Source organism: Gadus morhua, chromosome 13, assembly GCF_902167405.1.
Source record: "Gadus morhua chromosome 13, gadMor3.0, whole genome shotgun sequence".
Classification (NCBI taxonomy): domain Eukaryota; kingdom Metazoa; phylum Chordata; class Actinopteri; order Gadiformes; family Gadidae; genus Gadus; species Gadus morhua.
This window is the reverse complement of record NC_044060.1, coordinates 6,373,129-6,398,473: the sequence shown is the minus strand read 5'-3', so window position 1 is coordinate 6,398,473 and position 25,345 is coordinate 6,373,129. Positions and strand designations below refer to the sequence as shown.

The 25,345-nt window shown below is 46.8% G+C and overlaps 3 protein-coding genes across 7 annotated transcripts; 1 reads left to right on the top strand and 2 right to left on the bottom strand.

Annotated features, from left to right (window-relative positions):
* Window positions 1-477: 477 nt before the first annotated feature.
* On the top strand, window positions 478-11,478 carry pfkfb4b (6-phosphofructo-2-kinase/fructose-2,6-biphosphatase 4b). Of its 5 annotated transcripts, XM_030374562.1 has the most exons (15): window positions 2,747-3,499; window positions 4,279-4,395; window positions 4,531-4,627; window positions 4,881-4,947; window positions 7,020-7,094; window positions 7,208-7,264; window positions 7,528-7,649; window positions 7,732-7,939; window positions 8,365-8,511; window positions 8,626-8,730; window positions 9,195-9,324; window positions 9,460-9,522; window positions 9,655-9,719; window positions 10,288-10,352; window positions 10,713-11,478. In XM_030374562.1, coding segments are annotated over exons 1-15 (1,434 nt in total). In that variant the 5' UTR covers window positions 2,747-3,384; the 3' UTR covers window positions 10,714-11,478. The 5 variants fall into 5 exon arrangements, with proteins under 5 accessions (XP_030230425.1, XP_030230426.1, XP_030230421.1 ...); XM_030374565.1 differs by lacking the exons at window positions 2,747-3,499; window positions 10,713-11,478 and adding an exon at window positions 478-629 and having other exon boundaries at window positions 10,288-10,420; XM_030374566.1 differs by lacking the exons at window positions 2,747-3,499; window positions 10,713-11,478 and adding an exon at window positions 1,925-2,261 and having other exon boundaries at window positions 10,288-10,420.
* Window positions 11,479-12,461: 983 nt separating this feature from the next.
* arpc4 (actin related protein 2/3 complex, subunit 4) lies at window positions 12,462-14,808 on the bottom strand. Its single transcript, XM_030374567.1, has 6 exons — window positions 14,707-14,808; window positions 14,178-14,296; window positions 13,572-13,683; window positions 13,377-13,472; window positions 13,124-13,294; window positions 12,462-12,950 (listed from the first exon to the last, which is right to left on the bottom strand). The coding sequence occupies exons 1-6, from the start codon at window positions 14,707-14,709 to the stop codon at window positions 12,945-12,947; spliced, it is 507 nt and encodes a 168-aa protein (XP_030230427.1). The 5' UTR covers window positions 14,710-14,808; the 3' UTR covers window positions 12,462-12,944.
* Window positions 14,809-15,111: 303 nt separating this feature from the next.
* LOC115557352 (ras-related protein rab7) lies at window positions 15,112-23,603 on the bottom strand. The gene is made up of 6 exons (XM_030375110.1): window positions 23,315-23,603; window positions 18,565-18,627; window positions 18,243-18,369; window positions 17,850-18,068; window positions 17,136-17,264; window positions 15,112-16,342 (listed from the first exon to the last, which is right to left on the bottom strand). The coding sequence occupies exons 2-6, from the start codon at window positions 18,615-18,617 to the stop codon at window positions 16,247-16,249; spliced, it is 624 nt and encodes a 207-aa protein (XP_030230970.1). The 5' UTR covers window positions 18,618-18,627; window positions 23,315-23,603; the 3' UTR covers window positions 15,112-16,246.
* Between the last annotated feature and the right edge of the window lie 1,742 nt (window positions 23,604-25,345).

Below are 25,345 nucleotides of genomic sequence, written 5' to 3'. Positions count from 1 at the left end.
TTATAGTAGACTATTTCACTGCTGATCAACACTACGAATGCTGGTAACGAATAAATTGTAAAAAGACACACCATGTGAAGTTATTTGCCAAATAAGATTTGAAAAGCTTTGGAAGTTTATTTACAACACTATTTACATGGTTTCGGAGTAGTACACTTTTTTAATATATATATTTTTTTGTATTTTAATTTTAATACAGTTCAGCGAGAAAGGCGACGAAGAATAAGATTGGGGCGTTCCAGTCTGCGTAAACGGGAACTCCCACCACACGAGAACGCCCATTTGTGTCTGCAGAGGTTAAAAGAAAAACGCCCATTTTCTTTTAACAGAGGTTAAAAGAAAAACCTCTGTTTTTCCTTTATTCCTAGTCTGTCTCACATAAGTTTGATAGGGCAATATGTATAGCGTCTTAGAGTACCATATTAAGCGCTACATAAATATAATTTCTAATTATTATTATTATTATATTGGTGTGTGCGGACGCAAAAGGGGCGTGTCGCGGTGATAAGTTCTCCAGATGGAGTCTGACGGTTGTGGTGGCTCCGGCGCTGCAGACTGACGCGTTCCGCACCGCTTCGAGGAAATCAACGGCGGTAGTATGAGAGGGTCCGCCACGCGACACCCGACAGGTAGGGGGTACACTTCCAACCTGTTTTGAATCGTCGATGGATCGATCTATCAACGAATCTAGTTGTCGATCTATTAACGAATAGATGGAAAACTAGTATTGCGAGTTTCCGCCACCACTGTCAGACTCCTGGGCTCTGAGCAGCCTCTCCTTGGCTCAGCATCCCCAGTGGCCAGCATCTCCTGGGCATCGGACTTTAGTGGAGCATTTACACTAAAGTGAATCAGTAGCAGCTTGTTGATCTGTGGGGAGGTGGAGCTCAACCCTCTTAGAGGTGAGCTACACCTTTCCTCTGTACAGTATAACTCTGTGTAGGTCTACAGGTGGAGTGAGAGGTTGAGTGGTTCAGTGACAGGTTGAGGAGTGACTGGTTGAGTGAGGTGTTGAATGAAGGGTAGAGTGAAGGGTTGAGGAGTGACTGGTTGAGTGAGGGGTTGAGTGAGTAGTGAGGGGTTGAGTGAGGGTTACTGTCCGTCTGGCTGTGGAGACGTGTTCCTCATACCTGCTGTCATCCTCTCTAAAGGGGGGGGGGGGGGGGGGGGGGAATCAATTCAGCATCTTCAGGGAACTCCACGTCCTGTAGTGGGGTCACGAGGGACCGGGCCGTCGATGGTTTGGTGGGCCTGTGTTGGTAGGCTACAGTGTGTCTTGGTGCATCATGGGTACATGTGGTGTCCTCAGGGATGGTTAGTGATTTGGGATATTTTTGTCATCCTGGGAAAGATCTCTACTCTGAACTGCCACCGCTGAATGTGCGGCTTCATGCGATATAGGTCACTTCTAAGAAAGAGCATTAAAACAACAAGACTATAACATTTTTGATATTGTTTAAATAAATGATAATAAATAAATGATCTATTGCCATTGCGCTGGATCCAGATTAATGTGCTGTGAAAGTTATCCGAACTATGGGGCTGTAAAGGAACATTGACCTGATTAGGGTCAAACGTTTCAGGACCAGGAGGGATGACAAGCAGAACCGGGTTCCTGGTTGACTGACTGTAGACCACAGTGGTCTAACTGGTCTGGCTGCAGGAGCCGTCTGAATCTCGCAATGGTTTGTGTTCTGATGTCCCGTTGTTCTGAACCTCTTCACAGCGGCTCGCCGCGTCGTTGGGTCGCGTTGTTCTCCAATGTGTGCACTTCCCAGCCGCCCGTCACAGAACAACACAGTGCGTAATGCGTAATGCTCGACGCTCGTTGCTGCGTTATCTGGGTGAGAGGTCACGCGCTCAGGTTTTTATAGCGGCTGCAGCCGTGCCCGCGCGCATGGACGCGCGCTTTTGTTGGACAGTCTTGTTTACCTGGAGCTCTCTGGTCCTATGGGTTTATATTACATGCGGGACTGTGATAGATCAGACCTGAACTGTTGGTTGGTAGTTGGTCCTCTTATTTAACGTCCACAACCATTCGAAGTCAATGAGAAGATTGCTATTTCATTCTCTTCCTACCACATTCGTTAGGAAAGTCTCTCAGTGGCTAGATCATCTCCATTTTATTGGGAGAGATACAGTTTGTCATTTATTTAATTAAAACGTTATTAGATTGAGTATCAAGGAGTTCTGGCCATTAACTACTGCAATGCAGTAATGAAATTTGCCCTCCATGGACTGTTTCCGCTGCTGGTTGCGAGGTGAGACCATAATATAATAATATCTTCAGTGGTTGTGTGTAAACCAATGGTAGACGCCGTATTTCTTTAGGCTATGATCGCAACGTAATATTAATGATGCCGTCTAGGGAAGACAGTGGCCCCTGCTGTTCAATCATCGGTACTGCATCCTAGCTCATTGGCTGCGAACCCTAAAGCACTTGTATTTAAAACACATTTAATAGATAGTGTATTTAAAACACATTTAGTACTAGGTAGTGTATGCGTGTGCATTCCCTGTGCCGTGTTGTATTTTGTTGTAAAGCTGCATAATAACATAAGTAGTATTGGTATTTTTTGCTAGGCCTAGCTACCTTCATGTGCAGAACAAACACTCACACTAAAAGTATTTCATTATTTGATTTATTTAGTAGACGAGTAACTCGACTAATAGAATGATCGGTTAATCATTAGACAGAATATTCTTCATTGTGTTAGGGTTAGTTGTTGTGCATTGTGCATTGAATGAAAGAAACGAATTGACCGAAAAACAACGATGTTGCTCTTCTAGCCGAATCAAATAGTGGTTATGCTCATTAATTCATCAGTTCATTAAAAACACATGAAGAGAATAAAGTTCAGGGTTCATGACCACCTGACACGCGCCCCGGTTGTTTACGGTTTTCTCGGTCCGCAGCAGTAGACGAAGCCATCACCCCGTCCTCTCCTCCCATTGGCCGTCCTCATGTTGCCTCGTTGTGATTGGTCCAAAGGCAGTGCATTCCCTGGCCATGTGGGCCGCATGAACCCCCGAGGCCGTGTTATTTTGGTCAACCTACAATGGTCTCAATATCGTAAACTCAGTGGTTTGCACAGACACTTAATTTAAACCGTATTTAAACCAGCTAGTATGTTATATTTATTTACATATCAGACATACACATGAGTAGCATAAATATTAGTTAATGTAACTCCAATTTACTGCAATGTATTGTTCTACTGCTAGACAAGCAGCTGTAGGTATATTACAGTCGTTACGGTAACATAGCTGCTGCTCCTCAGCTGAAGTCTATTACAGTCGTTACGGTGGCGCTGCTCCTCAGCTGATGGGAGATATAAAAGCCACCAGTCCCGTGCGTTATTTCATGAAGGTGTTGGATGGACTATGGATCGGCAAGACGTCCACCTAGAGACCTGTTCTCTCACACAGAACCCGCTGAGGAAGATCTGGACTCCGTGTAAGAACGGATTGCCTGAAGCGCCTATATTTCAGAGAAGGGGTAAGACTCAACGGCGGGATGCAGAGAACATTCAGTATCTGAGGTCGTGTTTGCTGACTAACGGAGTTAATGTTATCGAAGAGGTGGATGGACGTGACGCATGGATATTGGGTTATCTGGTCGTGTCTGCTGTTCGTGGCTCTATTTTGCGGTCCACAAAGTTACATCATTTAATACGATGGTGTTTACAAAAGTCTTGAGGAATGATCAATGCAAGGAACATATAGTCCTGCCCCTACAAACACTGGTCTAAGGTCTGGTCTTTGGCAGTTTTTTTTTTTAAACATACAATTTCTACGTTTTAAACTACTAATTTTCCAAACAATGAAACGGTAAAACGTAAAAAATGAATAACCAAAATAGAACATAAATAAGAAAAATGTATTATAAATAGACCTGGTGTTAGTACAAGTGAGGTGTCTGAGGTCTCAGGAGTATTTCTTAGAATGTCTCCCAGAAGATCTACTTATGTATGTACAGTATTTAGGTATGTATATATGTAGGCCTACACATACATCTCACACTTCTTTGAGACTTTCCAAAATGCAGATCACGTGTGCCAGGTCTTTCTAGAATATATATTTTTAATCTGTACTATTTTGCTTACGAATGGTTGACTTATTAATGTTGCACTGTTTTCACAGTTTTATTTTATTGGTCTGTCTCATCTAGAATGGATGGGTCTGTCTCATCTAGAATGGTTTTGATTGGTCTGCCTCATCTAGAATGCTTTTGATTGGTTTATCTCATCTTGATTGGTTGTGTCCCTCCTCCCGCAGTATGCATGACCAACTGCCCGACCCTCATCGTGACCGTGGGACTCCCGGCGCGAGGGAAGACCTACATCTCAAAGAAGTTGACCCGCTACCTCAACTGGATCGGTGTTCCCACCAAAGGTACCTGCAGGTGGCCCACGGCAACCACGCCCACTGCCGCCGCGCCCACTGCCGCCACGCCCACAACCAAAGTAAATATTTTAGTGTTTTTCCTTATTCTGAAAATAAACACGTGTGAATCTCCTTGTTGCCCAGAGTTCAACGTGGGCCAATACAGGAGAGACTTCCTGAAGATCTACAAATCCTTTGAGTTCTTCCGCCCAGACAACGAGGAAGGGCTGAAGATCCGGCGGTAATTTTATAATCATTAGTGTATCAAACTGTTGCAGTATGTAGGGGCTCATCTTAATGTTATAATATTTGGTGTTTATCACGAACAGTTATCATCTGTTAGTTGGCTTATAGCTCTGGGAATAATCAATTTTTATTTATTCGTATTCGTATGCAATGACATTTGTTGGTTCCTTTTTTAATATAGCTCTTGCTTATTGTGTCCATCGTTAAGACCTTGCGTTAATAATGATTCATAACTCTCTCACTTCCAGTCAGTGTGCGCTGTCAGCACTGAGCGATGTCCATCAGTACCTCACTGGAGGAGGGGGGCAGGTGGCTGTGAGTAGGATTACACACTACACTACACTATACCACACTATACGACACACCATACTACACTACACTTCTATACCTGTTACGTATTTTAAGCACATAAGCTGCCCCCACATAGCCACTAGGAAGCAGGATCGAACACACAAGCTGCATTACCCCCACAGAGCCACAATGGAGCAGGATCAAACATACAAACTGTAATATCTACCCCAGCCACAGAGGGCAGCATCTTTAAGACAGACGCAGAAGCCGCAGCTAAGACGTCACATAGGCCACGCCCACTTCACATAGGCCACGCCTACTTGGTCCATTCGCAGCGCCCGGAGCCAGAGGAGGTCAGAGATCCAAAGGCGCCCCGCAGAGAGCCTCGGGTCTAAGCCCGGGGCTTGAAGTAGCTCTCGGTATTTCTCTCTACAAGTGTTAGACACAATTCCCTCCCTTTTGCTTCATAGTTACCATACCGAAATACTAACAAATAAAGTGAATTAAAAGCGACCCGTTTCAAACTACTTTCAACAAGAGCACGTCATAAGACACTACACTACACTCACTTCATTATACCATACTACATTACACTATACTATACTACACTATATTGCACTACATTTCTATACTATACTACACTACACTCCATTACACCATACCATTCTATACTACACTATACCATACTACACTACACCATACTACACTGCACTACACTCACTTCATTATACCATACTACATTACACTATACTATACTACACTATATTGCACTACACTTCTATACTACACTACCCTCACTTCATTACACTATACCATTCTATACTACACTATACCATACTACACTACACCATACTACACTGCACTACACTTCTATACTACACTACCCTCACTTCATTACACTATACCATTCTATACTACACTATACCATACTACACTAGACCATACTACACTGCACTACACTTCTATACTATACTACACTACTATACTAGACTGGGACCTTTCCACTCGGTGTTGAAGCTAACGCCTGTAGCCTATGGTAAGTGGTGTCCTGTAGCCCCGTCTATTCTGCCGGCGATTCGAGTTCGCCCTGCACAAGGGTCTGGAGAAGAGCAATACATTTCTTTCTGCTTCCGATACATTTTTGCGGGAGCCAATCACCAAGCTGGCTCATCTCCTTGGCGCGCTATTGGCTGGTTTAACACAATGATGACAGGGAAGCGACGGCAAGCAGCCAATCGCGTACCGAGTCAGTTGAACTAGGCCCGTTGATCACGCCTCTTGTGCTGAAGAAAATGAAAGCAGCTTCCCCAGACCAAGCTCAATCGTAGATTGAGCTTGGTCTGGCAATAGCCAGGCTACTACTATACTACATTACACTAAACTATACTACACTACAGCATACACCAACTACAGCATATGCTACACCATACATACACTGTACTCTGCTAAATGACAATAAAGTTCAATATACTATACCACACCACACCACACTGCACTATACTACACCACACTACTATTACTCTCTCAAGTAAATTGGTGAGAGTAGTGATTCGTTTTTTCATTGTAGGAACACTGGCCTGTGATGTAGGCTGGCTTCTATAAGTACGACCGCTCCCCTCCAGTGTCTCACCCCCCTCCAGTGTCTCACTCCCCTCCAGTGTCTCACCCCCCTCCAGTGTCTCACCCCCCTCCAGTGTCTCACCCCCCTCCAGTGTCTCACTCTCCTCCTGTGTCTCACTCCTCTACAGTGTATGACCACTCCTCTCCAGTGTCTCACTCCCCTCCAGTGTCTCACTCCTCTACAGTGTAGGACCACTCCCCTCCAGTGTCTCACTCCCCTCCAGTGTCTCACTCCCCTCCAGTGTCTCAGCCCCCTCCAGTGTCTCACTCCCCTCCAGTGTCTCACTCCCCTCCATTGTCTCTCTCCTCTCCAGTGTACAACCACTCCCCTCCAGTGTCTCACTCCCCTCCAGTGTCTCACTCCTCTCCAGTGTATGACCGCTCCTCTCTAGTGTCTCACTCCCCTCCAGTGTCTCACTCCTCTACAGTGTATGACACTCCCCTCCAGTGTCTTACTCCCCACCTCGTCTCCTCAGGTGTTCGACGCCACGAACACGACGCGCGAGCGGAGGGCAACCATCGTCCGCTTCGCTGAGCAGAACGGCTTCAAAGTAAGTTCACTAACGAGCGGTCAGACGTTCACTAACGAGCGCCAGGTGGGTCAGACGTTGACTAACGATGACGAGCGTTTCTGAACTTCAGGGTGTGTGTTTCCTCCCTGCAGGTGTTCTTCGTGGAGTCGGTGTGTGAGGACCCAGAGGTCATCGCAGCAAACATCGTGGTACGACGCTGCAATCATCTCGTCATGTCAAGTTCAATTCATTAGTTGGATGAGGCCTGTCCTCCAAACTAACGTTAACTAATCCACTACTCAAAGTAATTTTACGTTGACTAATCTACTACTCAAACTAAACTAACGCTAACTAATCTACTACTCTAACTAAACAAAAACACTAACTAATCTACAAATCTACTCCTCAAATTAAACTAACGCGAACTAATCTACTACTCAAACTAAAACTATTCTCCACCCTGCCCCTACAGCAGGTGAAGTTGGGGAGCCCCGATTACATCAACTGCAACACAGAAGAAGCAGTGGAGGACTTCATGAAGAGGATAGAGTGTTACAAGACGTCCTACCAGCCTCTGGACGAGGTTCTGGACAGGTGAGGTCCGCCAGGCCACAGACCCCTGGACCAGCCGTTTCCATACGGCCAATGACATGACGTGTACCCCTTCTGCCCTCAGGGACCTGTCCTACATCAAGGTCATGGACGTGGGTCTGCGTTTCCTTGTGAACCGGGTCCTGGACCACATCCAGAGCCGGATCGTCTACTACCTGATGAACATCCACATCACGCCGCGATCCATCTACCTCTGTCGGCATGGCGAGAGCGACCTCAACATCCAGGGACGCATCGGCGGTGACTCGGGCCTGTCCGACCGCGGCAGAGACGTACGTTCAGTCAGGATAAAAAAAAAAAAACTGGGGTCAATAATGTCCAACCCCACTCGCCCACTCCACGCCCTGAAGGTGATCAAGAGCAGCACCTTCAGTCAGAGACTGATTGCACCAATGTGCAAAACCGAGAGATACAGGAAGTCTTCTATACCGGCTGCTATAAGGTTTTACAATGCAGAAAAATAACTTTGCACTTTGTTTTAGGATTTATTTATTGGATTTTTTTACTTATTAACAATGGAAGCTATCTGAGGAAATGTGTGGAATTATGTCTTGAGGCTGCAGTGGCACAATCTCCTGTAAAGGATTATTAAAAGGATCTATCTATAAGGATTCAAATATTTGATCAGGACTGGATCACCTCCACATGAATCAATGCAGTATGCTGTAACACAACGTCCTGTCTCTCAATGTCCTAGTTTGGCCAGGGCTTGAGGAAGTTCATTGAGGAGCAGCAGATCAAGGAGCTGAAGGTGTGGACCAGCCAGATGAAGAGGACCATCCAGACCGCAGAGGTCCTGGGAGTTCCTTACGAACAGTGGAAGGCTCTCAACGAGATAGATGCCGTGAGTCTGCCTCTCCTCAGCATCGTCCCCACTGGTCTGCTCCGTCAGCCCCGCCCTGTTCCACACCACCCTGCCTCCGTAGAGTCTCACGTTCTTCTCCTCTCCCCCCTCCAGGGCGTCTGTGAGGAGATGATGTATGAGGAGATCCAGGACAGCTTTCCACTCGAATTCGCAATGAGGGATCAGGACAAATACCGCTACCGCTACCCCAAGGGGGAGGTGAGTGGACCACTATGATATCAGCACTGCTACCCCAAGGGGGAGGTGAGTGGACCACTATGATATCAGTACAGCTACCCCAAGGGGGAGGTGAGTGGACCTCACTATAGATCAGTACCGCTACCCCAAGGGGGAGGGGAGCTGAGTGGACCAGGCCAGCCACTTTAGATCGACGGCATGTTCAGAGTCTATCCGTTTGGATTCCCAGAACAGTCTACAAAGAACACGCACCACGAACGAGGTCAAAATGTCACGTTGTAGTGTATTTATTTACTTGACCACCAGAGGGCACTGTTCATCTCTGTTAATGAAGGCTTGGTCTCAAGACGGCTGAGAGTATGTCAATAGAAATTTCTGAATGAAACTAATGAAGATTGGCCGGTTCTAGAGTTCTAAAATGTGATCTATGCAAATTGCTCTGGGATCCCTTTGGATCCACTCTGAACCTGTGACGTGTGTCTCAGTCCTATGAGGACCTGGTCCAGCGGCTCGAGCCGGTCATCATGGAGCTGGAGAGGCAGGAGAACGTCCTGGTCGTCTGCCATCAGGCCGTGATGCGCTGCCTGCTGGCCTACTTCCTGGACAAGGGAGCAGGTACCTTTACCTTAACGTGTGACCTTAATGTACCGTTACCTTAACGCCTGTTACCTCACTGTCTCGTTACCTGAAGCTTTATCCGGACCTTTGAAACCTGAACCTTATTTTGAAACCCAACCTGATGTGTTTCAGAGGAGTTGCCGTACCTGAAGTGTCCTTTACACACGGTGTTGAAGCTAACGCCTGTAGCCTATGGTAAGTGGTGTCCTGTAGCCTGGGGTGTCTGGTCTGGTCCATTGCTTTTTCAATGTGGTGTTGACGCAAACGCCCGTAGCCTCCGGCGATGAACGTGTCCGCTGATGTCCCCGTTCCGGTCCGTGTTCGCAGGCTGTAAGGTGGAGTCGGTGTGTCTCCAGGTGGAGGCAGTGAACACACACAGGACCCGACCCGAGGTAGGTTCATGACCCACCCGGCCCCCACCCCTCCCAGTGGCGTCCACCTTACCTCATGTTGGTCCCTCGACCGCCGCCGCGGGACGGAGGAGCGTTCAGACGACCCCGCTGTGACATGGCCCCTCAGAGACGTGTGTGTGTGTGTGTGTGTGTGTGTGTGTGTGTGTGTGTGTGTGTGTGTGTGTGTGTGTGTGTGTGTGTGTGTGTGTGTGTGTGTCCGTTTAGGAAGCACATAGAAGTAAAAAATACCCCGTTTTACCTTTTTAGTTTTTTATACCGTTATTCCTGAAGCCATCGTTTTTGTGTTTGATAATGTTTGTCATTAAAATGTGTCATTTTGTTTGCATGTTAACTTTTATTGTAGAGCATATATATCTGTTGATATATATATCCTTGAACATCAATGAGAAACCTCATACTGTTTTCCTCTGTTAGTTTTGTTCTATTTTAGGTTTATTTGACTGAAAAATGTTGTGATCGATATTCAAATGATGTTTAAAGTCTTATATTTTTATCCATTTGGTTTCTTGTTGTCTCTTCATCTGTGTATGTATCTGTTCATTCCAAGTATCGTGTCGGAGATACATCTTCTGCCTTTGTTACTGGATGGATGAACCTTTCCAGTTATCTATGGTATCCAATCGGGCCCAAATCTTCACTGTCATTAATATGTTCATAATAAAAGACTTGTGCCACTGTGATATGCAAGCATTTATACGGTTTTCATTGGTGAGGGAAAAGCAAAGGAATACATTTCTTAGTGGCTTTGAAATTGGCCTGTTGTGGTAATGATGTAAAGCCCAACGAGTATTACTAAATACATTTTCAAAGAAAATGAACAGTTGAGTCTGAACCCATTGGAGCATCAGACTATATAATGTGAATATGGGTCAACACGCAGGTGGGCTGCACACAATACGTACCACACTGTTTTCAGTTTGAAAGCCTGTTCAAGATGGCTCCAACCTGAGTGATTCCTCTCGTTGTCTCTAGAACGTAAACGCTCAGCGCAGCACCGAGGAGGCTCTTCAAACGGTCCCGGACCACTTCTAACCCCCATGAGGACCTCCTGACTCCATAAGGACCTCTGGACTCCACGAGGACCTTCTGGACCGACGAAGACCTGACCTCCTGGCCCCATGAGGACCTCTGGACCCACCCCTTAAACTACAGCACCCTCCTTAGTGAGGCCACACCTGGTGGAAGCCCTTAAACTACGACACCTTCCTTAGGGAGGCCACACCTGGTGGAAGCCCTTAAACTACACCTTCCTTAGGGAGGCCACACCTGGTGGAAGCCCTTAAACTACAGCACCTTCCTTAGGGAGGCCACACCTGGTGGAAGCCCTTAAACTACAGCACCTTCCTTAGAGGGCCACACCTGGTGGAAGCCCTTAAACTACAGCACCTTCCTTAGGGAGGCCACACCTGGTGGAAGCCCTTAAACTACGACAACTTCCACAACCCCCACACTAAACCATCTGGGACCAAGTTGGAGGTCATTGGAAGCCGTAGTCTTCAGGCTATTTGCCCGACTGGACTCCATGAACCTCCTGTGTCGCATTAGGAAAACCTATTTGGGTAAAACATTCCAAAACGTCTAAATTCGTCATTTTGGAAATAGCCTGTTCTGAAATTGTAAATATAATATTTCAGTGATAAATCCATGTGCCAAAGAAGTGATGTTTTAGGTTGTCTAACGTGTGTATTGTATATATATATTTGGGAATATTAAATGTGTGCGCCATTCTTTTTTTAAATGCAGGCTTTTTCCAAGTGTTTTCCAGGTTCCCTAGAGTAAAGTACAGCTAGTTGATCAGCTAACTCCTTGTCACAGCTAACCCCTTGTCACAGCTAACCTAACCCTGATCAGCTAACACTTTGAAACAGCTAACCTAACACCTTGAAACAGCTAACCTAACCCTGATCAGCTAACCCCTTGAAACAATCAACCCGTCACAGCTAACTTAACTCTTTGCAACACTTAACCCCTGGTAACAGCTAACCTCTTGTAGTAGCTAGTTGGCCTGAGTTTCATCTGGTTGTATATGAAGCCTCATTAATGAAGCTTACGAGAACAGGGCCAGCGGGGAGGATGAGGACAAAGGAGGGGAGGGGTGCAGAGATGAGAAGAAAGAGGAATAAGGAGAGGAGATGAGGATGTGAGAGGAGTCGAGGCGTCAGCCGACCTCAGTGTCTGAGTGAGTGGGATTCAAAAGCTGCAAAACAATCATCCTCGGTGCATCCTTATTTGTTCTAAAAATGGAAATGTTGGCAAGACAACGTTAAGCGCACTGATGTTATTTAATTAGGGTGGGGGAAAATGCAACATCAGCTACAACGTTAAATAACCTTGCCTTGTGAGCTATGGCCTCTAGTTTTACACCTGAAATAACCAAATACAATTCATCACCGAACATCATTACTGAGCCGTTGCAACTCTATGCAGTCATAGACTATCAAAACCTTTTGTACCACCTGTACAGACACCTCACACAATACAGTCCACCTCACACAACACAGGCCAGTACAGGACCCCTCACAAAATACAGGCCAGTACAGACACCTCAAAAAGCACAGGACACCATAGAGGTTGGATAGAAGGGGTGAGGAGGTATTCAGTTTGCAGCGTGCTGTCTCAGATGGTTCCTTTCTGACCACTTTATGTTAGACTGCGTGTCTTTAGGTCTCACCGTACCATTTGATAATGCAAAAGTTGAAAAAAATTGAGAAACAACAAAAATACAAACATGATAATGCTGTTTATTCACTGTTGAATTGTTTCAGTCTCCTATAGGGTCGTCTGTGCCAAGTCAAGAACACTTTGCAACGAATGATTTCCCTTTATTCAAAAGGTTCGCCATAGCAAATAAATGCCTTTCATATAAAATAAAATAAGTTTTAATTTATCCGAAAAAAAGAAAATCCCTGTGCTCACCGATATTGATCCCTTAGGAAAGGACCAAACCCTTACACCTTAACCTAACCCTTACCCATAATGATGCAGGCATAAACTGGCTGCCAATATTTATGTACAAACGTCAATATCTTTCCAGCACAGGAACAGGGCAGAATCCATGGACCATATACATCTTTAACTTTGTTCTGGAATGCACTTTAGAAGCCGTCTGTCTGACCCGACATCCTGTCTGACCTGAGGTTTGTCTGACAGGCGGTCTGTCTGTCTGTCCCCACAGACAAGATCAGCAGGATTGTCCAGGTCTCCTCAAAACTGGAAGAATGAAACAAAAACACTCACCCACACGTCTCCTCAAAAACAACAATGCATTATAATTCCTCATACTTCACATATCAAACAGAGCTGATTAGATCATCATTTAGAACACAACAGAAATCAGACAACGAAAAGGTATTCAGGCTCTTTGTCGACCAACTCTAACTCACGTTCTTCAGGAACTCCTCGGCGACGATGCGGGCTCGGGCGTTGACCGACAGCTTCATCTCACTGATCTCCTTGTCGATTTCCTCCATGAAGGTAATGACGAAGTCCACCAGCTTGTGTTTGTACATCTGCTCCGTGTGGAAGTTGGTGATGAGGAAGCTGATGTCGTAGCCCTGCAGACAGGCAAACAAACAAACAGATCAGAACCGTCTCGGCCCGGCGTGGATGCTTCACACAGACGCCTCGTTCCCGTACCTCAACTGGCTTCCTCCTCAGGATGAAGAAGTTCTCCGCTCTCATCATCATGAAGCGCATGAACTTATGGCAGAGAATCTTCTCGATCTCATCCGCCTGCAGGGCAAAAGGTTCATTTCAGAGATGAGTTATCCATCAGGAGGAGCCCTTCATTTCCCCTTCCCTCCAACATGAGGGACAGCCATTCCTTCCCACCTGCTTGACGGAGATGCTGACTCGGACAGAGTTGATGGAGCCCTCGATCAGAACCTTCTCCTTCTCGTTGCGGCTGATGATGACGGGCTGCAGCAGCAGCTCTTTACTGCTCCTGAGGGGGAAAAGGGGAAGGTCACAAACTGGTGCCTCTCACTCGATCCGCTTTTGTATTCCCACTTATATACTTCAGACACTCAGTTTTGTAGGAGACCTTCTTAAGCGGAAAGTGATACAAATGGCCTCGGATGGGTAGGGTGAGAAGGCAATGAGCAGGTGATTTTAATAAGCAGGTGATGGGAATAAGCAGATGATTAGTAGGTGATGGTAATGAACAGGTAATGAGCAGGAGATGGTAATGAACAGGTAATGAGCAGGTGATAGTAATGAATCAGTGATGCAATGAGCAGGTGAGGGGTAATGAACCGGTGATGCAATGAGCAGGTGAGGGGTAATGAGCAGGTAATGTAATGAGCAGGTGAGGGGTAATGAACAGGTGATGGTAATGAGCAGGTGAGGGGTAATGAGCAGGTAATGTAATGAGCCGGTGAGGGGTAATGAGCAGGTCACGGGTAATGAACAGGTGATGGTAATGAGCAGGTGACTCACCGGACCTCCACCTCTGGTTTGTTGTGGCGCTCCACCACCTGGGAGGAGAAGTTCTCGAGGCAGAGGGCCGCCTGCAGCGTGGCCCTCACGGCGTTCAGGTACGGGCGCAGGGTGGCCGTCTAGAAGAAGACGTCAATATGAGCGAAGGAGGAAACATCTGCAGATGAACCGTGACGTCACGAACCCTCTATGCCCAAACAAGGAATCGATCATAAGAGGATCGATCAGTCTTTAAAAAGGCCCCGTCACCATGATCAGAATGAGGCCAGAGGGGTCCACCGAGCCCCCTGTGGTGAGGTGCTGGCATATATTTATATAATGTATATTAATCATCTGGAGTGAACTGGTCATTGCCAGCTGAAGCTAGCCTGTTAGCGTCTCAAACATCTCCTACGAACCGCCGCGATGGGAATAATTTAAAAACCTCTCAGAACGTTGTGCGAATACATCCTAGTACCGGTCTACCGAAATATACCGCAGAACAATCAAATAATCATCAACCCCAACATTAAGAGCATAAGAGTCCTACCATCTCGGAGTCTCAGAGGGGCGTCAGGCGGAAGTACGGAACGTCAAACCTTTTCCGCGGTTACACAGGAAGTCACATGCTGCAAACTAGAGGCCGATTTAAAGTGACAGTACTCAACCAGACATCTAGAATATTTAATATAAAATATATAATAAAAAATATATAGGCCTATGTGATAAAAATACATGTATAAAAACATATACACAAACACCTATAAATATTTACACATTGTTGTTGAAGCACCAAAGTTCGGCTGGCTGAATGCCTCAATTTCCTATTAATGTTAACACTAAAGAAACCTGAGATGACTGCTTCTGGATTTGTTTAACACTACTGAAGACGGCAAAAAACCAACATACAGGAAAACACAGTAAATATAAACGATGACCACACATCACTGGACAATTCATATATTCAAGATTTTTATTATTTCCGGATTTGTCAACAACATCATTGGTATTGCAGAGATCTTTCAGGGAAAATAGTATTATGAGGGCAAAAAAATAAGTTGTTGAGATGGAGAGAGAGAGTCCATCTGTTGAACCCATCCCTATGTCACCTGTAGGTTTACTGTATACACAGAGTTAAAAAGGAGTCTTGACTTCTCGGCCGACCTGAGCTACAAGCAATAGTATAAGTAAGAAAAGAAAGAGTGTGATGGTGAGACAGTCCCAGCCGTGTAGGACGGTGATGACGGACAGAATACACACACAGTAGAAACGGTAGCGTTACACATCATTTACATAAAAGGCAGAATATTAATGTCTGAATATCATGTTCTACACGTTTTAAATCAGCACGTCTTATTGGTAGCGACTGATTTTCTATATGCGTCATTGGCCCATGAACGCGGGCATTAAGGGGTGCTGGAAGGAGGTGTTACTTTGACACAAAACCGAAAGCGAAGCTGCGTGACTCAACGTTTCCCAAGATGATTGCAATGGTGGAAAACCAGGCATCCCTAAACAATAGAAACATTTAAAGGCAAAACATAAAAAGTGCAGACGAATACGTTTTAGACTGGCATCAGCAATAAACTATACCAGCCAAATATTGTACATATATGTATATATATATATATAATTTATCTATTATAGTTTGTTAGATGTTGATTTAATTTCTTCGAACAGACCATAGAAAGCAAACCTTTGGGAAATGGGACTGAGGGGCGATTGGGACCATAAGGGAATATGACTCTGGTTAACTCACATCACAGGCTGACATACGGGGGTCTAACCAGCTCTGAGGGCTCCAGCAGGGGGGGGGGGGGGGGGGGGGGGGGGGTGTTTTGGGGGGGGGGGGCAGGTCACAGGAGCCCTGGTCCCTGGGAGGGTCAGCATGTTGATAAAGGGAGATTCTAGTGTGCTAATGTGTTGGAATAAGTCCACATGCGGCGTACTGTGTGAGGGGGTTCTCCGTGACACTGCCGGAGGAAGACCGCAGGAGGGAACCCCTTCCCTGGGGAGGAGGAGGAGGAGGAGGAACGCACGTAAAGTAATTGGTGTCGGGGTTGGTGGCGAGAGGAGAAGGTCCACGGTCCTCAGCAGCTGCAGCTCTCCGCCGACGGCTTGGCCCGGTCGTTGCGGTCCAGTTTGATGGGCTCAGGGAACTCGTTGTACAACTCCACCTCAGTCTCCTGGGTCGGGGGGGAGGCACAGGGTGAGGGGTGAACAATGGACCTTAAAGGGATACTTCACCCATTTAGAACCGGCGTTCTATCATTATAAAATCGCGATTGTAATATAAATAAATAAATATATAAATAAATATCAGTCTAAACCAGTCTCCCCTTGGCCCATTTTTTCTCATCTAATTTTCTCCCGAAAGGACGTCAAATGACGCGTTTGACGTCATTTCGGGAGAAACCTGTTGTCCTGCTAGAAGTGCAGAGGACTACAACACACTTTTGGTGGCAAATTTTTCCACCAATAAGGAATGAGAGGGGGCGGGAGCTCGCGTACTGAGGGGGAATGAGGGGGACGGGAGACCGACAGGTGGGCGGGGCATCGAGCGCAATGCACTGTGGTAGTTAGAGGTTTTCTTACTTTGAGCCAGAGGGACCATGAACACACTCTTTCTGCCTTTTTTCAGGCTAGGATGAACCGATTTCAATTTTTTCTTCACATTCATAATACATTGAATCATTTAATTCATAAAACCTTCATATTCCCACCGGTGAAGTATCTCTTTAACATGTTATACCACCGGGTGAGAGTGTGGTTAGCCTGCCTCTTCTGACATCACATGTGGGCATGTCCACCTAGAAATGTGCTGCTGGATGGATGAGCAACGTTTGCTACAGTCCACTGAATCGGCTGGTAGACCGATCTATCCAGCACACATCTAGGTGGACACGCCCACTCACACCTGGTGGTATATTATGGGACTTTTGAACCAAACCTCCGCCCGCCCCCCCTGGTGAGACCTACCTGCTTCAGGGCGTTGCGTGCGATCGTCTGGAACGCCTGCTCCACGTTGATGGCTTCTTTGGCGCTGGTCTCAAAATACGGGATGTTGTTCTTGCTCTGACACCAGGCCTGGGCCCTCTTGGTGGTCACCTGTTCACAAACACACCATGCCTGAAGAACAGCTTGTACCCGTCCCCAGCGTGGTGAACACAAGCCATACGGTCCAACTCAAAGCCAGCCACAAGTACGGCTGCTCGAATATGGAGAAAATAATCATAATCACGATTACTTTGATCACTATTGAAATCACGACTATTACAAACGATTATTTTTGAGTTTGAAAACGTGATGCATTTATTCAGCATTTCTCTCCAAAAAACACTTTGTGAATGATAACTTTGAAATTTCCCCTTAAAAAATATATAAATTGTTCAAATCGAAAATAATAAGAAAATATCGAGCTATTCTATTTCTAAAAAACATTTAATGAGTAAAACAAATGTATCAAATAAAACAAGAACAAAAACGTTTCAACTCGATTATGTTGGTTTGGAGATCGTTTGACCAAATCGCGACCAATTTTGATTAATTGCAAAGTCCTAGCCACAAGGAACCACTCCTCCGAGGTGCACTCAAGTCGTGCGTGAACAAATCTGCTTTGACCGCCGTTTCCCCTGAATGACTCATGGGATTAACGCTGGGCAAAGGGGGTGAGGAGATGATACCGGTACTGACTTGTCGGTTTTCCAGGTCGATCTTATTGCCCAGCACCACAAAGGGGAAGTTCTCGGGGTCGCGCGGGCTAGCCTGGATCAGGAACTCGTCCCTCCAGCTGTCCAGGGTCTTGAAGGTGTTGGGGGCGGTGACGTCAAACACCAGCACGCAGCAGTCGGCCCCGCGGTAGAACGCCACGCCCAGAGACTGGAACCTCTCTTGGCCCGCCGTGTCCCAGATCTGGACCAATCACAGGAGAGGAGGAAGGATGTCAGAATGACTGTCAGAATGATTGCCACGGGCGCACCCCCCCCCCCCCTCCAATGGGTCGACGTCTTATGGGGTGGCTTTCAGGAGGATTCCTCGTTTGGAACACAGCGAGATGTTAAACCCGGCGAGAAGACGTTGCCCTACCTGCATGGTGACCAGCCGGTCGTCCACCATCACCTCCTTGGTCAGAAAGTCTGCTCCTATTGTGGCCTTGTACTGGTTACTGAACTTCTTGTTCACATACTGGTTCATCAAGGAGGTCTTCCCCACCCTGGAGGAGACGAGGAGAACCAGGAGCTCAGACTGACAGTACGTTCCTCATTCCACACATCACATTAATTCATCTGAAAGTTACACAAAGTGTGGATTTATTATGCTCCCAAGAAATGTATTTTACGCTGTTCCCTTGGTCTCTAAGTCCACCAGGTGTGACTGTGACATCTTGGTCCTGACCATAAAGACTCACCCAGAGTCTCCTAGGATGATGACCTTCAGCAGCACCTTCTTCCTGGAGGTCATCTTCTCAGCGCTGAACACAGAAAACATGAAGATGCGTCATATTTCAGATTTAGAAGGGAAAACTATTAAATCTAATCGTTCCGTTTACAGTTTATTGATTGTTGCGGATGGCAATACAAATGCATTTTTTTGGTGAAAATGTTCATCCACTCAAGTTGGAACTTCATTCAGTCATCAATTAATTCAGTCATGTGCTTTTTAAGCCATGTGTTTTTTTTCTCCCAAATCACGAGGAACACATCATTCCTGATCTCTCACACACACACACACGCACACTATTCCTGATCTCCCACACACACACACACATTATTCCTGATCTCCCACACACACACTATTCCTGATCTCCCACACACACACTATTCCTGATCTCCCACACACACACTATTCCTGATCTCCCACACACACACACACACACACACACACACACACACACACACACACAGTAACAAGCCTCAACAGATTTAAGCATTACTCATCTCGGAGAAGTGCTCAACCGCAGGATTTTGGTATACAGTTGTATTTCGGCTCAAATACTATTTTTTTCTCTACAAAACTGACAGAGGTCCAGAACTCATTGTCCTCATTGCTACGGGCGTGGCGGGAACACAATGTGACCATTGGTGTTCTAAAAGAAGGAAGACAAATCTGTTCTACATGAAAAAAAGGACGACATGACAAGCGGTCCCCACAACAAGCCCCCAGCACATAAGACACGCCCCCAGGACATGAGACAGGCCCCAGCAGTATGAGACACGCCCCAAGGACATGAAACACGCCCCAAGGACACGAGACACACCCCAAGGACACGAGACACGTCCCAGGACATGAGACACACCCCAGGACATGAGACACGCCCCCAGGACATGAGACACGCCCCCAGGACATAAGACACGCCCCCAGGACATAAGACATGCCCCCAGGACATAAGACACGCCCCCAGGACATGAGACACTGCCAAGCAGCATGAGACGGCCCCCAGCACATGAGTCAAGAGAACCTCACACTAACAGAAGGAACCTCTAGGTTCAGGTTAGTGTGGGGATCTTCACAAAACCTCACATTAAGGTGGGGCGAGGGAACAATGGTTGGAGATCAAAATGGAAAAGCCCCAACACGTCTAGAGGAGCTGAAAACCAGAACAACCTGAATATCAAGGCCATCCCACATAGGCTTTACAACTAAATAATGCATCAACACGTTCTTCTAAAAATCCCAATCCCTTAATAAAAACAGATTAATAAACTTTATAACTTCTTGATGTGTCTCTATACCTTCTACTGAACATCACAGCATTAAGGGAACGCAGGAGCCTTGCATTGTCAAGTAATATAGACTTTCTAGTTCTAAATTGGAGAGAACTTGTTTCTTAATTTCAATAAAACCTCGATGGAAGGTATATTGAGGAACCACTGGCTCCAACATGGAGAACATGTTCCACTCTTCATTTAGATGAACTTCTACAGTTGGAAGGCATAATGAGGAACATGGAACTGGCGTCAACATGGCAGCTGAGAGTAGGCATAATGATACCAACCGAAAGAAGGAAGTTCAGAGAAAACAACGTCCGGAATTATTGAACCGTTAAATGAATGGTTCTTCATTACATCAATATCAAATTTCACAAAAGAACTCAATAGTCGTAGTCGAAATGCAAGTTAAATAGAGGCCCCTCAGTGAAAAATGGACATTGGATAATGTTATCTAGTCTACCTTTGCCGTATGTGCAGACTGTGACTTATCTATGGAATGCCAGCTGGGAGGTTTGAAGCTGACTCTTCACATCTTTACTCAGCTTGACTGAACCGAGCACAGCTCTCATGAACAAACTGTCATCTGTCTAGCCGAGCCAGCCATAATCAAATAATCAATTGATTGATGGAGCTCTCATGCTCCATTTAAGCATGCTTAGAGATAGAAGGCCCTGCTTGCTGCCAGCTCCTCACGATGGAGCCTCCTAACCTGCGGACTCCCGCACCGCTCTGCAGCAGCCAGGGTCTTTGACCAACACATACACCTCCAGAGCAACAGACTTCCCAGCCTTCAATTAGTGACACACATCAACGATAAAGACAACAACACGCACACCTTTCTACGTCACCACGGACATTTCCAGCCGACCGAAAGCTGCAGCAGACATTGAGGCGACGGTAAAAAGGTCCACGGTGTTCTCAAGCATTCAGAGAGTACACTCCACCGGCCACGCTCCTGTGGAGCGAGGCTCGGGGAAAACTACTGCTGGAGGCATGCTCAGCCAGTGGTCCGTGTCACATGACCATCAGACCTCAGCCTGGATCCAGCTGTGCCCCAGAGCCCGGGGCAGAACCTGGCAGCTCAGGACTCACGTTTCCGTCTAGCAAAACAATGCAGGCTGTCATGTTATTTGCAGATATCCATATTAGCGTTTAACCACAACACATGTGTCTCAGCATCATTGTCATGTGTTGGCCCATCCATTTATGGTGAAGTGGTGGTAGGAGTAAGGAAAGTGTGAATAAAAATAGCAGGGCTTCAACATAATATGATAAGCGAAACAATTTTTGAGTTTATAAAATGTAAGGAAAACCAAGCCACCATGAATCCTGTGTTAGCACGTTACACACCCTGTTTTTACACGTGACCACTAACCAGCCAAGCACGCAGCTCATAGGAGTGAGTCAAGAACCGCAGAACACACCGTCACAAACCCCGGACCACTGGGGCCCAACTAAGATGACCTGCAGCCTCTCAGCTCCCTCCAAGAACCGACCGAACCACGCATCGCCAATAGAACCCAGACTCCACCGTTAGCCGAGTGTTCTCAACCTAGAGCTTAGAACAGGCCCAGAAAAATCAAGCCGACCCGACCCGAGCCCGTCCACGTTCTGTCCGAGCCCGGCCCGAGCCCGGCCATTAACTGTAATTATGAGCCCGAGCCCGATTTCAACCCGACAATTTTTTATCATTACATGGGATGTGTGCGAGTGGAACAGACACGTGAGCTGCAACATGGGTGGCGTTTTATTTGTGATTTTTTTACTTTGTACACATTTGTTACTTAGGCCTACTCTGCTAAATATACATAGGCCTATAATATTTCTGTTTATGGCATATATTTCTCCTCAGATTAGGCCAATAAAGCAATGATAAAAAATAAATTAGAAAAAAACAAACGCTCGATCAAAGGACCTGCCCGACCCGGGCCGAGGATGGTGGGGGGAAACATCGGGCAGAGGATCTAAACTCTATCTCAACCCCATCACCACACCAGGACTCTCCAATAGAACCCTGACTCCGCCGATTGCTGCTATCAAGTCAAGTCACTTTTATTTATACAGCACATTTAAAAACAACAGGAGTTGACCCAAAGCGCTTTACATTTGCAGAAGTCAGGGTTGGGCAGGCAGGACAGTTGTTGAAAGGGGCCCAGGGATACACAGGTCTTGACTAAAAAAGAAATGCATAAAATAAGTAGAAAATAAGTAGAAAGAGAGCAATAAAAATAGTAAGAACGAGGTTAAGGGTGTTAAGGGTTGTTAAAAGCAAGAGTGAAAAGGTATGTCTTTAAATTAGACTTAGAGCTGGCAAGGGTGGTAGAGGACTTGAGGACTATAGAGGGTTCTCTACTCATTAACCACAAAAGGCATCGCCAATAGAACCCAGACTCCACCAATAACCGCTATAAAAGGGTTCTCTACCTCATCACCACACCAGGCATCCCCAACAATACCCAGACTCTGTTAGCTCCTATAGAGGGTTCTCTACCCCCATCACAGCCTGATGCACAGAACCGCCTCGCAGAATCACAGCAAGCCTGAGTAATGGAGCCGTGATGCCGTGACTACACAGTGAGGGATTCCAGTGCCATGCTCGCATTAAGAGAGAATTACATTTTTCCGGAATGAATGCATGTTGCAAGAGCGGGAGTGTTTCTTATTGCAGGCGTATCGTCCTCTCCCTCTCACAGACAGGAGGCTGTTACAACAAGGTGTTCAGTCCGTAAGAAACAGTGTTGCCAACATAGCGGTTTTAATCTAAATCCTACAACCTCTGTTCAGTGTCAGCAGGCATGAGGACGTAAACAAACGTACGTTGACACACTGAACCAACCTTCACAGGTTTAACAGACTGCATAAAGAGGCACGCCGGTCCAAAGTACCAGGAGCCCATACACTGGTTTACACCAAGATAATATACAGTACGAGGTCAGATTAAGGCGGAATTATTCATCTTTATATGTAGAGCAAAACACACCGCTGGACCTGGGACGGTGGCAGTAAGCCGATACCCCTCAGTCGGCCTGGGTGGTGAAGAGTTTAATAACTGGATGCGTGTGTGGGGGACCCTCCTGACGCCGTGTGTGTGTGTGTGTGTGTGTGTGTGTGTGTGTGTGTGTGTGTGTGTGTGTGTGTGTGTGTGTGTGTGTGTGTGTGTGTGTGTGTGTGTGTGTGTGTGTGTGTGTGTCGGACCCTCCTGATGCCGTGTGTGTGTCGGACCCTCCTGATGCCGTGTGTGTGTGTGCGTCTGAACCTCCAGACACCGCGCCGGGGAGGCAGGCCGGGGCTGCGGTGCCGGCCTGCCTCTCCTCTGGAACATAATCATCATCATCAATGATCATTATCCCGGACGGAGACCGTTAGCCTTCATTTCACATTGAGCAACATTAAGTCAACCTAAAACCGAATCACGTGTTTAGAGGTGATGATGTGATAGGGACTTACGGAGCAGCGGGGTCTGGTAGGGGCCCCGATTGGTCTGGCCGCGGGTGTCCGGTCGAGGCTCTTATTTGGGGGGACGGCGACCTTTGACCTGCTTGCAGGCGGGAACCTCCGTGTCCGGCTGCTGATCGCGTATCAACACTACTGTTTCATGCGACACAATAAGACGGGTATCGACGGGTTGGGTTTAAACGTGGCAGCGAGCTAACGATCTGCTGCCTCAGCTGCTCGACTCCTTTCACTTCCTCCTGACGGAACGGCCCTGCGTGGCTAGATCACACGCCCCTGCGTGTCTACGTATCACGTAGCCCCGCCCACTTTAAAGAACCCTGCAACGCCCAACTGAGCATGCGCACTCTAGAGGCCGACTCAATGGTTCATTATTTATATTATATTTTATATTATATTATATTTATGATAATCGCCCTTTAAGTTATATTAAAACCAATTACCTTCGAAATAATTTCGTCATAAGTAAAAAGAAACGCTCCTTATGAATCGTTATTATTTTTTCCTTTTCTTAAAAAGTACAACAAATTGCCGCTAGAGGACAGCATCGACCAATATCTGAAATATGGAGCTGAGAGCAGTTTAACGAGATAATTTATCTTTTTGAGGTTCTTCCTGTTGTTCCGCCACATGGCAGCGCAAGATGAAGATGTGTGTGTGTGTGTGTGTGTGTGTGTGTGTGTGTGTGTGTGTGTGTGTGTGTGTGTGTGTGTGTGTGTGTGTGTGTGTGTGTGTGTGTGTGTGTGTGTGTGTGTGTGTGTGTGTGTTTATTTCTCTCCACCTCCGTCCCTGGATCAATAAAGAGTCGCTGATATATCTGAAGGAGCGATCTTCTGATATACCGTATTTTATCCAATTCCTCTCACTACAAAAATTGCACAACGTTTTAGTGAAAGCACAAGACATGTGAGATGGAGGAGTTGAGGAGCCAGTGGAGGTGAGGCGCCATGGGGGATGGAGGTGAGGTGGGGGTGGAGGTGAGGAGGGAGTGGAGGTGAGGAGGTGGGGTTGGGGGTTAGGAGGGGATGGGGACGGAGTCGGGGGTCCCTACAGGAATTCCTGGACTTTCACACCTAGAGAGTCCGGTCTTTATGATGTCTTTGGGAACTTTGGTTGTAAACACCAACAGCTCAACACAAAAGGCCCTGGCTATGAGGGGGGGGGGGGGGGGGGGGAGGTGACTGACGGGGTCCCCGTGCACACAGAGGTTGTGCAGCTTTGTGTGGATATAGGAGAGTTCATGTTGTGCATTCATAATACAGAATCCCTATTACAGTATTATACAAGGCATTTTCCTACTTCAACCCCTGTGTGTGTGTGTGTGTGTGTGTGTGTGTGTGTGTGTGTGTATGTGTGTGTGTGTGTGTGTGTGTGTGTGTGTGTGTGTGTGTGTGTGTGTGTGTGTGTGTGTGTATGCGTGGCAGCAGTGTGGGGGTGTGTGTATGAGTATGTGTGTTGGAGTCTGAGAAAAAACAGAGAGAGAGAGAGAGAGAGAGAGAGAGAGAGAGAGAGAGAGAGAGAGAGAGAGAGAGAGAGAGAGGGAGAGAGAGAGAGAGAGAGAGAGAGAGAGAGAGAGAGAGAGAGAGAGAGAGAGAGAGAGAGAGAGAGGGGAGAGGGGCGAGGGGAGGGAGAGAGTGGGAGGGAGAGGGAGAGAGAGAGAGAGAGAGGGGAGAGGGGCGAGGGGAGGGAGAGAGTGAGAGGAAGAGGGGGAGAGAGAGAGAGGGAGAGAGACAGAGGGAGAGGGAGAGGGACAGAGAGGGTGGCAATGGACAGCAAGAAGTGAGAAGAGAAGAAAGAAGAGAGTCCAGAAGAGAGAGGAGACCAGAACCCCTGGGATGAATCGCTATTCGTTTTCTATTTGACAACTTTCGCGTTTATGGACGATACCTTCTCCCTCAGCGACTAGTGATAACCGGAAACCACCGGTCTGCACATCAGGACACGGCAGGTCGACAACCAACACCCATCATCCACCGACTGGGACCCAGGAGGGAGAGTGTTCCTATCCCCCTGCAGCAGGCCTCG

What these genes read in the sequence shown, in the direction of transcription:
- pfkfb4b (XM_030374561.1), top strand. Translation starts at nt 3,385, where the DNA reads ATGGATCGGCAAGACGTCCACCTAGAGACCTGTTCTCTCACACAGAAC. An exon ending in GATCGGTGTTCCCACCAAAG is followed by an intron (nt 4,396 to 4,530) that starts GTACCTGCAGGT and finishes CTTGTTGCCCAG; the next exon opens with AGTTCAACGTGGGCCAATAC. An exon ending in CACACAGGACCCGACCCGAG is followed by an intron (nt 9,720 to 10,287) that starts GTAGGTTCATGA and finishes GTTCATTCCAAG; the next exon opens with TATCGTGTCGGAGATACATC.
- arpc4 (XM_030374567.1), bottom strand. An exon ending in AAACCAGAGGTGGAGGTCCG is followed by an intron (nt 13,684 to 14,177) that starts GTGAGTCACCTG and finishes TTTCCCCCTCAG; the next exon opens with GAGCAGTAAAGAGCTGCTGC. An exon ending in TCAGCATCTCCGTCAAGCAG is followed by an intron (nt 13,473 to 13,571) that starts GTGGGAAGGAAT and finishes TTTGCCCTGCAG; the next exon opens with GCGGATGAGATCGAGAAGAT.
- LOC115557352 (XM_030375110.1), bottom strand. Translation starts at nt 18,617, where the DNA reads ATGACCTCCAGGAAGAAGGTGCTGCTGAAGGTCATCATCCTAGGAGAC. An exon ending in ATCATCCTAGGAGACTCTGG is followed by an intron (nt 18,370 to 18,564) that starts GTGAGTCTTTAT and finishes CGTCTCCTCCAG; the next exon opens with GGTGGGGAAGACCTCCTTGA. An exon ending in TCGACCTGGAAAACCGACAA is followed by an intron (nt 17,265 to 17,849) that starts GTCAGTACCGGT and finishes GTTTGTGAACAG; the next exon opens with GTGACCACCAAGAGGGCCCA.